Source organism: Limulus polyphemus, unplaced genomic scaffold (assembly GCF_000517525.1).
Source record: "Limulus polyphemus unplaced genomic scaffold, Limulus_polyphemus-2.1.2 Scaffold2082, whole genome shotgun sequence".
Lineage (NCBI taxonomy): Eukaryota > Metazoa > Arthropoda > Merostomata > Xiphosura > Limulidae > Limulus > Limulus polyphemus.
Window position 1 is genome coordinate 15353 of NW_013667692.1, and position 11801 is coordinate 27153.

General features: G+C 30.2%; 1 protein-coding gene across 1 annotated transcript in view; it reads right to left on the minus strand.

The window, feature by feature from the left end:
• LOC106465870 (cell wall protein RBR3-like) overlaps nucleotides 1-11801 on the minus strand; it is a gene marked incomplete at its 3' end in the record, with an annotated part of 56091 nt that overhangs the window by 11877 nt on the left and 32413 nt on the right. The window contains exons 5-9 of the mRNA XM_022393829.1: nucleotides 7130-7266; nucleotides 6642-6745; nucleotides 5200-5320; nucleotides 1534-1969; nucleotides 1095-1226 (exon numbers count right to left, since the gene is read on the minus strand). Coding sequence (XP_022249537.1) covers nucleotides 1095-1226; nucleotides 1534-1969; nucleotides 5200-5320; nucleotides 6642-6745; nucleotides 7130-7266 — 930 coding nt within the window. The remainder of the gene's footprint in view (nucleotides 1-1094; nucleotides 1227-1533; nucleotides 1970-5199; nucleotides 5321-6641; nucleotides 6746-7129; nucleotides 7267-11801) is intronic.

An 11801-nucleotide genomic window follows, 5' to 3' on the forward strand; every position in this document is an offset into this window, starting at 1 on the left:
TTCTCGAAGGTTCATGAATCCTTGAGTATTTACTAGATTTGCGGTATTCTTGTGTATATATATATGACGACCAAGAAGTGACGGCAACAATGTAAGTGAACTGCAGACAGAGAGAGACTGACGATTGAGTCGAGCACGTGAGTTGTTCGTTGTGAATTATAGAGTTAGTTATAGCATGACTGTGGAAATTAAGTGTATTGCAAAGTTGTATTCAGAAAGAATAAACCAGTTTTATTTAAGAAAAGACTTGTATCGGTAAAGTTTCTCCGGAAAGAATTTTTTACGGAAAATTAACTAACGACCAGAGACGTAACAGTATATTAGTACACATATTGACTACAAGTCAAAAGGATTAATGACCTCTTTATGCAAACCACTGATTAGGCATCATTTGGAATACTGTGGTTTCCTAACTTAAGAAAGGATATTAAATTGTTGAAAAGAGGGTAACTAGGATGGTTTTGTGGATGGAAGGATTGATATATGTAAATATTAAGTTCTCTTAACTTATTTTTTCTTGATGAAAGAAGGGTAAGAGGTTATTTTATTAAACTTACAAGATTATCTGTGGGATTGATAGGATAGGAGTTCTTTATGTTGCATTCTGAAAATAACAGTATCAGAGAACACAAGTTGAAGATCTGAAAAATACAGGCTAGGCTCTAGTTAAGAGTTTTGTATTTATAATATTGTAATTGACTAATGGAATGAATTGCCATCAGCAGTAGTAGATGCCAAATAAAAGTCAGGATGTTTAGATGAAAATCAATTATTTAACAAAAATAACGGATGGGTTCAAATCTTTACTTTTCTCAAGAATGGGTATGCAAGAATAGCCTTAAAGTACCAAGTGGTTCCTTGTTTTTCATTTCATGTTACAATAAAAATAATTTGTCAATTTTGAATATGTTGCATATATTAATAAGTAAACCTATGTCTGAAATAACTTGTTGGTTTATTACTTAAGAAAGCAAAAATATATCAGAAAAGTTTTAATTTAAGCAAAAAAAAAAATGTATTAGTGCATCTATTTGCAAGTAGTTTTACCTCTAATCCTCAAAGAAAACACTATATAACTATTTTATGATACTTACTGTGTACTTTATCCAATGGGATGGCAGATACTTGTTGCACAGATGTATCAGAGACACTACCATGTACTGGTGGTGCATTAGATGTGGTCAGGCGTACACCATTTGAAGAAGTTGCAACAGTGGTTGTTAACACTAAAAAAAAAGGTAGAAAAAATAGAAATAAAACTCATGAGCTTCAAACTTGTTCTATAGTACTCTTCTTTAAATTTTTATTGCATAGTAATGGTTCTAAAACAGTCAAGATCATTATTTGAAAATGTTTAAAGTTAAGTATAATCATAAGAATGAGAAAAATAAACATCCAAACTTAGTTGTTTTTTAAGTTTCATTCTTCACTGATATCACAATAATTTATAAAAAAATATAACTTAAAATTATAGTGTTACTTAAATAAACAGAAATTATGGACTATTAACTTAAACATTCAGTTCATACTTACCTATTCTCCCCAAAGTTGAAGTTGCACTTTGAGTTAGATGAGGAGAAACTGTTTGTACTACTTGAGATGCACCTTTTGTTGAAACCACTGTTAAACCAACTGATGATGATTTATTAGGTGTGTGGGGGACAGCTTGTAAGGACGGAGGGTACAGAGTTTGCTTATGAATGGGATTATAGTTTCCTGCATATGCAACAGACGGTAATGAAGCTATAGAGACAACTGTTGTTGAAGGCACAGTTACTGATTGGTGACTTGCTGAAGCTGGTGGATGATGCTGCTGAGAGATGTGGGCTGCTGATGATGTCATTGCACGCATCACCACTGTTCCTTGAGGTACAGCAACAGGACGCTGACTGGACAAAGGTTGAGCAAATGTGCTGTTTATTGTGGTAACAGATGAAGCCTGAGTCTTTGCAAACCCTTTCTCAGGAATCTACAATAAAAACTTTTTTTCTCACACTGATCTTAAGGAAATTAATAATGTTAATAGCAAATTCACTACTAAACTATTTTTATCAATTTTTCATCATTCCTTTGTACATCGTATGTAATAATTTAATGACAACTTTGGATACACAATGGCAAAGTAAATTGCAATAAAACTTCAAATCAAAATCAGCATAAAACATTACAAGGTTTTCAACACTGCACTTAACAATGCATTTAATTATATATACATATATATCTACAAAAGTGCTTATTAACTTTCAAATTTAGTTTTTAAAGTATTAACAAAATATAAAAAATTACTGTTTTTATGTTAGTATGGGTATGAATTAAACATCTAGTGAAAGATAAACTGTTTTCAAAAGTTCAACTTGTACATAATGTTCTGTTTGTTTATATCATGTTTAAAACAAAAATAGTTATATACACATAACAATTTCACTTTCTGTAACTATTTCTAATTCCATGACATCCAGTGTATGATAGCAAAGAAAAGCAGCAGCTGACCTTGTTTAAATGAATTAAATGTTACACCATGCATTATAATATATACTAAATACAGAACAGTGTATTAATTCCAAAACAAAGCATATACATGATAATGAAGCACGTGTTTAAATGAGGTTAACAGCCTTTTTTGTCAAAATTTGGTTGTTTCAAAGTTATATCTAGCTCACAGTTACCTAAATTCTGATATCTGATTCTAGAACATAGTATGCAGAATGGCTGGTTTAGTTATTTCTAGTGGTGGAATGAAAAATACAAAACTCAATGTAAATTCAAACAAAAATAAATGCCTTATTAACTGAAGAAGGAATGAAGATAAAAGGCCAATCACAGCATGAAGACATTTTATTTTATTGTACATTTTAAACACTGATCTTGTTTTTAATTTTAAAATCTGTTGCACAAGTTGCTGTAATTGAATCTTCGTATATAGATATATAATGTTATGAGACTTAAACTATTTAAATTTAACATTCATGTTTTCATGTTATAATTTGTAACCATTCTAGAATGAAAAAAAAGCATAATTTATATTTATTTCCTAATTTTTTATGGTGGTTACGAGGTTGGTCAAATAAAAAAACACATACAGAGATACAGTAGTGAAAATAACAGATAAAAATATAAAGTTTTTTCTAAAAAAACAAATGATAGTTATCTGGAGGTTATAAAGATTTTGCAAGTGAAATTAGAACATTTTCTGATATATAAAAGTATTTTTAATCTTAAAATCAAAATTACTTTGCATGTCGGATAGTCAACTTTCAAAAAGAAAAAAGGCGTGAGACAATCATTACTTAAGAAATCTTAAAACTTAATAAAAGAAATATTATATTTCCATACAAAAGCCTTGTTATGTTTACTGATAATATGCAAAATTTCATGAAGATGTGCTTACTAATTTAAAAGTTATAGCATGAAAACTATAACAAGTACAAAATGGTTATGAGGTTGGCCCCTGGAACCAAGCCCATGCTGGGAGAGTTAAAACATTATTCCCATCCAAATTATACTTATAATTTAAACTATGATAACTCATATGCATTATCTTGCATTTGTTATAATTAAAACCCATCTGTCATTTATTTGCCCAACTCACTAAATGATCTAAATCCTTTTGTAAAGCAGCAGTATCCATTTCACAGTTAGTAACACCCAAGAACTTAATATCATCAGCAAATTTAAGTACTTTATTGACCATTCCTCCATGTCATTGATGTAAATCAAAAAGAGCAAAAGTCCTAAAAGATACCCCACTTATGACATTAATCCAGTTTGACTGAACTCCATTTATAACAACCTTCTGATTTCTTCCATCCAACCACATTTCTGTCCAATTAGCTAACTTATCCCCCACACTTATGAAAAGCATTTATTTTTACAAGCATTTTATGTGGCACCTTGTTAAAGGCTTTCTAAAAATCCAGATACACCAAATATACACTCTTATCCTCATCTACATAAGCAGTAACCTTTCAAAAAAAATGTCAAAAGATTTGTAAGGCAAGATTTTCTCTTAGTGAAACCATGGTGACTATCCAATAAAATTCTAAACTTTGTTAAATGACTTTGCAAAGCATCTTTATCAGACTTTCCAAAACTTTTCCCACAACTGATGTTAGACTAATAGGCCTATAATTACTGGGACAATTTTTATTACCTCCCTTGAAAAGAAGAGTGACATTAGCTAACTTCCAACCCTTTGGTACCAGCCCACTATTCAAGGACTTATAAAAAATAGTAGCAAGTAGCTCATATATCCAATCCTTAACATCCTTTAAAACCCTTGGGGAAATATTATCTGGCCCAAGAACCTTATCATTTTTTAAACTTACCAATTTTTTCTTCAGCTCAGAATTAATGAAATCATATTGTCCGACCTTATTACCTTCTATCAATTGTTCAAGATGAGGAAAACTGCTTAAATCTTCATTAGTAAAAAACTGAAGAAAAAGCAAAATTTAATAACCCAGCCATCTCATAATCTTCAGCTACAAGCCTTCCTTTATCATTCCTCAATGGCCTACCTCAATCCTAACATTTTGTTCACCCTTAATGTACTTAAAGAAATCCTTACTGTTAATTTTTACATTTTCAGCCCAGAATTTTTCATAAAGTATTTTTACCAAAGATTTGTCTGAGAATTTACTGAGCCAATCTGACTTAAGACACTTGATTAGTTTGAGGGCAAGGGGATTTTCATGTTAAAAATAAAAGTACTTTTTTCATTTTACAGTTTTCTTATTTCATTTACATAACCACTATGGACCTTCCCAAATGAATATCAAAAATCTTTGGTAAAACTTTATATTTTATCTATTATTTTCTCTACCCTAACACTAACAGTCTACAGGCTTAGTCAGTTTGACCAACCTTGTTAACCATCATGTAACAAAGAACTACAAAATAAATCTAAATTGTCTTTTTTTCATTCTAGAGGGACTGCATATTATAAAAGATAATTACAACAATCTTCAGTTCTCTAACCTTTTCACAACTGCTTTCATTTAATTTTATTGATCTTTGAATCATATCTAACTATTTAAGTTACTGTAATGGTTGATTAAGTAGCTCTCCATTTTTAAATGTACTAATATACTCATTATATCATAGGATGGTAAAATTGGTAGATTAAAAGTTTGTTATCATCTCAAAACTTTGAAAACAAAATAATTGGCTGATGAAAAGTCAAACTTCATTAAGAATTACCTTGGTAGAAAGTAAAAGGGTGTCAAAGTCAGTGCTAGATAAGCAATTTATATCAACCTCCTCATTTTTAGTTAGTTTTAGAAATTTGAAACCCATAATTGACTTTAATGTTTTTTGAGCACTTAAAACAACAATGTCTTGTGTTTTCAACTTCCTCAATCATCTTCAAGAGGATCTAAAATGAATTAACCCTACGTGCATGAGGTTGGTCCTCAGGACGAAGTCTGTGTTGTAAAATTAATGTTTACTGTAATTCCAAATTTACTTGTGTATCTTCACAAAATTTGGTAAGCTTTTAGTAAATATTACAAGTATGTTGTATACAAAAATTTCTGTAATTTTGTTCATTTTATTTGTTTGCTTGAGAATGAAGGCACGTGTGATGTATTTATAAACTCTCTCAGTACATTTCAAGACACTTAAAATAATATCAGTTAAAATAATAAAGGGCTTATATCATTCATTCTTGCCTTCACCCAGAAGTGGAACCTATATTGCTGCTGGAGGTCAATCAGTGGCTGGTTTAAGTGGTACCAAGATTAGTGAAGCTAGTGTTAGATCAGCTACAATAAACAACAGCAAACCTGTACTAGTGTCTCAGCCTATTGTTCAGCATCTACATCAGGTAAGAAGCATGATAAAGCGTTTTGGATTATAGACCTATATTAGGAAGTTTAAATTGCAAATTTATAAAGAATATTTCATTACATAATACGCTTTGTAAATAATACTGAAGACATTAATACTATGAGACAGTAACTACAAACAGTAAACCATGTTTGGATAAAGTGATAAATCAGTAGTAATAAAATGTAACTTTTTTTTTAAAAGATTTGGTAAATCAATCTATATATAGTATGCAAAAAATGTAGAAATAAATCACTACAGATCTTATAGGATGTTATAAACGTTATGTGAACTTATTCGAAGTATAAAACAAGTTTTTAAAACTATACTTTTTTTTTATTAATCCATTCATTAAATATTTCAAGGGTCTTACTGTAAGTATCTCAATTTGTCAAAACATATGAGCTATCAAAAAGAATAGATTATGGTACTTTCAAGTCACTATACCATCTCCACTTAAGCAAAAAAATAAATCTCTTTTTTTTTCTTTGTAAGCAACTATCAAGTAAATTATATATTATTGAGAAAATATACATCTACATTTGCTTTTCAATTTAATTCAAAAACTTTCACAATGGGAATTACCTTAAAATAAAAATGTGTTTGTCTATTTATTGTTAAGCACAAAGCTACACAATGAGTTATCTGTGCTATGCCTACTGTGGTATTCACATCCCGATTTTTTAGCATGAGAAGCCTATAGACTTACTGCAGAGCCTCCAAATCGCCAAACTAACAATACAAAAACAATATGTTCCATGTTTGTTTAGGTTAAATTACAAATTATCCAGTATACTTCTAAGGGGATGTCTTACTTTTTAAAATCAATTACATGTGTAATGGTTATTGGAGCTGGAGATGCTGTCTTTGATGTTGGAGGTGGTGGTGTCCTACTTGGACGTAATAAAGGTGTCCGTGCCTAAAGAAAAGTAAAATGAAAGTTACTTTTTGAATGCTTCACTGTTTATTTACAGAGTATTGCCATATAATACAAAAAAGGTATTTTAATAAGGTTAAGAATAAAAAATACAGAAAGATGCTCAGAAACCACTTTTAATATTTTTTTACTTGAAGTATTCTTACATTCACTATGATATATTGAAAAAATAACATTTTTATAGTCAAATTTTTAAAACTAAGACTTTTAAGTACATAACCTCATACAAGCATGTTATTTTTAGATTGAAAAACAGTGGATCTGACACAAGTGCAAGTTTGTAAGTAAAATACAAAATTAAAATTTGGCAAACTTTCCACCTAACACTTACTAAATATTTCACAAAAACAATCCATTTTTACTTACAATGATTTGGGGTTGAGGGTGGCTGGACAGGGTGGTTGAGGATAGAACAGAAGTTGATGTGTTACTATGTGGTCGAAGAATTGGTGTGGCCACAGCTGATTTTGGGGCTGCACTTATGCTTGCAACAGCTGCAGCACCTATTGAAAAAAATATGTTGGCATATCACTGTACTAATAAAAATATAAAATAAAAGGAATAAAGGTGGCATCATATTTGTTGAGCAGATAACTCTCAGGTTAGTCAAGAGAAAACATTCACACTGATTAATCTAATTGTTAAACATACTAAAATAGCCAATTGAGCATAAATACAGCACACTGAAGAAACTGAAACTTTTTTTTTGCCAATAAATTGATGAAGATGTGATCTATTTTGCTTGAAAGTTTACAAAGAAACTTGAGAAACTATACAAAACTTTCTAGAACATAACGAACTACACAAATAAACTGGGAATTAGAAACTGCATGTCTGGCTGAAATAACTCAGATTTAACAATGGTATATTTGACGTTATTTTTGTTTTTTGTCCTTACACAAAAGGAGCAGCACGACTGTTCTAAGAGACTTCATATATTACATCATATCAAGTCCCATGGCATGATAATTTCAAAAGTCATAACTACCCTAATAATTAGAATCAGTAACCCTGGTCATGGTTTTCAATTTAAAATCAGTTAGAAGATACTATGTTGATTTTAGGATGTACCCAACAGGTGAGAGGTCTGGGGACCTAAAAATATTAATTATAATTTGATTATGTTTGCTACTGACTATTACTAATCAACTGTCATGACTGTTACTAATGAAGTTTCATGATCAGTTCATATTGTTAGGGTTTTATTGTATCCATGGATATCAGAATAGATATGACAAATTTGCCTTACCAAGTCTCTTTCAATAAATAATAGAACAGAAGTAGTTTAAGGAATGACAAATTTTTATGACACTTGATCTTAATATGATTATACAGTCTACAGAAAAATCATGAATATTTGAAAGATGTAATTAGTTTTATATGTGTTTATGTAGTAACAATAATTACACAGTATTAAATTAGATTTATCTATAGTAAAAATTATTTAAAATATAAAATTGATGCATTAAATATTCTTCTTAGAGATAAATTGGTTAGTGTTTTCAAAATAGGTTGGTACCTGGTACGTCTACATGTCTTCACTTGAGGTAGGTACCACGTACAAAGGAAAACTAAAAAAATTCACAAAATCATTTTTCAGTTTTTCTTTGTAAAACGTCTTTTCATTAGTCAAAAACAAAAGTTATTTATGGTACTTCCAATATCAGACTCACTTGAGTGTTTATTAATTCCTACAGAGTATGCTATACAGCATTTAAATGCTGATTTACAAATATGGTAAAAAGAAGAGACATGATTTTAAATTTTTTTCCAACCTTCAGAAGGAAAAGACAATAGGTTCTTATGATTATCTAATGCATGAGATAATAGGCTGAATGCAAAGAGTAGCAAGAATGAAATGCAGAGTTTATAAACATACAAAGAATCACTAGACAGAACATTTTGCTTCAATTTTCTTGCTTTTTTAAATGATGATTTAAAAAAAATATATTATTGCTAAAAAACTATTAAACTATACTTTTAATACTGTAACCCTATCATGAATCTGGTTTATATGCAAGCCCAATAACAATATCTGAAATTTAGGGTGGCTAGGATGATTTATTCTCTCACCAGTGGTCATAACAAAATGTAACTCCAATCTTGGTCACAAACATACAGCTGTATCACCAATTCAGTTACAAATTGGGTAGAAAGTCTAAATATCATGTCACACAGATTCTAAGTTCTATGTATGAAGATGTAATTGCTTTATTATTACAAATATATATATATATATATATGTGTGTGTGGATTGAAAAATAGATCAGCTTACACGAATATATTCAATTAAAAAAATATATACATCAAATACAGGAAAAGGTTCAGGAGACTGTGAAAGGAATATCAGAAAACAAGTCACTGTCAAAGAACAGAGAAGTATCGCATCACACTAATGCAAGAAATTTTACAATAGAATTAAAGATAACAGCTTTCAACAGCTACATATTTCAGATAATGACAGATCACTTCTACAAAGATTATTTCAGGAAGCCTTTCATTGAAAAGCAAGCATTTGAAAATTGGTAAATGTCACAAGGCAGTAAAAACAGAATAGTGAAATTTCCATGTATACTTATTACTCATTTAATGATCTGAATAATATAAAATTTATTACTCCACAGTTTTTGAAAAATTTATTAGCAAGACAAAAATTCTATCACGTTGTTTCATTTTAACATTACTGATTTTTACTGGCCAGGCTGAAGTAGACCTGGCAAAAATTAATTAAATATTAACTTTCTTAAATCCCTAACCCTACTTTTAATGTATTTGATAGATATACAAATATCTACATCAGTTAGTAAATTATAAACACTAACAACATAATTAGCTTAAACAACAATACTTGAATGAAAAAATATTACAAATAATAAAAGACTTGGTACTAACCTCTGGGTACATGTGAGGAATATGGATGCTTCCACACACAAGTACTTATTGTCATCTTCCTCTTTATTTTTTTGTCCTTATATTCTAAAGACCAAAATGTATGAGCAACAGTTGAGCTAAGTTAGAGAAATAAAATATTTTGTTCTACACCATAAAAAAAAATTAAAATTGACATTTATGTGATGATTACAATACATGACAACTAACCACAGTATCTTTATTCAATATCCAAATATTGAGCTTATTACTACTTTTTTTATAGTATCACATTTACAAAGTGAATATTTACTTCACCGTTCTCTATTGCAGCATAACTAAATACAGAATTACTATTTTTGTATTCCCCGTGGTATGATTTTACCTAGCATACAGCACTGAAATGTATTGCAGATAATACACATTAAAGTAACTATACTCTAGTATCCTAACCAATATACAACATAAAAGAGCATGAAATACAATATACACCAGAAAAGTTTGCAAAAGTTTTGATGACCAATAAAAGCATGATAAAAAGTTAACGTCTACAATCTGATAGGTAATTAGTAAGGAACAAAAAACAAACAATCCATAATTACGTATGTAGTAAAGATTATTTTATTACTTTGCAAATAATTTACTGACATGTGAAAGAGCACAACATACACTCTCAATCACACAAAGCCTGTTTCAATGGGACAGTCTAAAATACCTAATGTGGCTTAGTGTGTTCAAAATATTCGCACACAAGCTTTGCACATTACAAGATAGGCACTTCCCAATACTATATTAAAAAAGATTGGACATTTTCAATAATGAAAACATAAAAATTAAGTTAAGCCATATTATAACCTACTTAAAGTGGAAAACACTTAACATGCTTAAATTGACACAAAAAGTATGAATAAAAATATTGAAAATCATCTTATACAGTTCACACATGCATATCAGTAGCCCATGGTTGCCTGTGAAAATTTCTAGAATAAGAAGCTTCAGCATCCTGTGTTGACATCAGTGAAAATGTTATTTTTCTAGACAATAATGAGAAAGGCTTAATACTCAGCAATTCAACACTGATTTAACCATTATAAAAGGATAACTTTGCACTTAATTTCAAAAAGTTATTGGGTGCCCTTCTGTTCTGAGCCACAGAATGAACCACAGTTGTAAAATAAGTAAGGCAATTTATTCATAATTTGTAAATACTGTTTCTGGGGATAATTGCAAAGATGTTCTTTACATGAAATATGCACTTTTGCTTTGACCACCCTTGGAACTTGAATTAGCAACAGGCTAAAAAAGTTGTTGGCTCCTAAGTCACCTGTTCTACATTTATCCATCATTCTTTTCCTAAATATTTTAGTGATCTGAACACATTGCATATGTTTCTACTCAAAAAAGTTCATGATATGGGCCATAAGGTTCGTTGATTCATGTGCAAATTAAATAAAAAAAAGCAAAATAAGGACTTTGTTGTTGTGTGAATTATCTTAATATTTTTTATATGCAATAATAATAATAATGATATATTGATGTCTTTATGTTTTTGCATGCAGTTTGGGGGCTTATAATAAGCCATCTGGAAAGTGCTGGCATTATCAGTATACATCAAACAATATTATTGAAACCAAAATCTGCAGACAACACAGAGAAACTGGATATAAGTGTGCTGAGGATCCTCCATACATTCGGTTACACTGCATACCATCTCAATGTTGTCATGATTTAATGCAAGCTCCATTCAATGAATAATAATACCACCACCACCTTTCTCATTCACTGAGATGTTACACTTGGACAAAGCATAGCAAAAACTCATGCAGATTTGATGGCAGCAATACAAGAACAGCAAATGGACGTAACAAATTGGTGTTAGAAGTGGGATAGAGAAAAAAAAAGAGAAGAAAAATGGAAACGAGAGGCGGAAAATCAAACTACTGCTTAGCAGATTTGATGGCAGCAATACAAAACCAAAAGAAAAGAAACAAGAAGAACGAGAAGAGAAATTACAACAGTTGTTAGAGGAAAAAGAAAAGAAACAAGAAGAACGAGAAGAGAAATTACAACAGTTGTTAGAGGAAAAAGAAAAGAAACAAGAAGAGAGACAACAGCAATTACAACAGTTGTTAGAGGAAAAAGAAAAGAAACAAGAAGAAAGACAACAGCA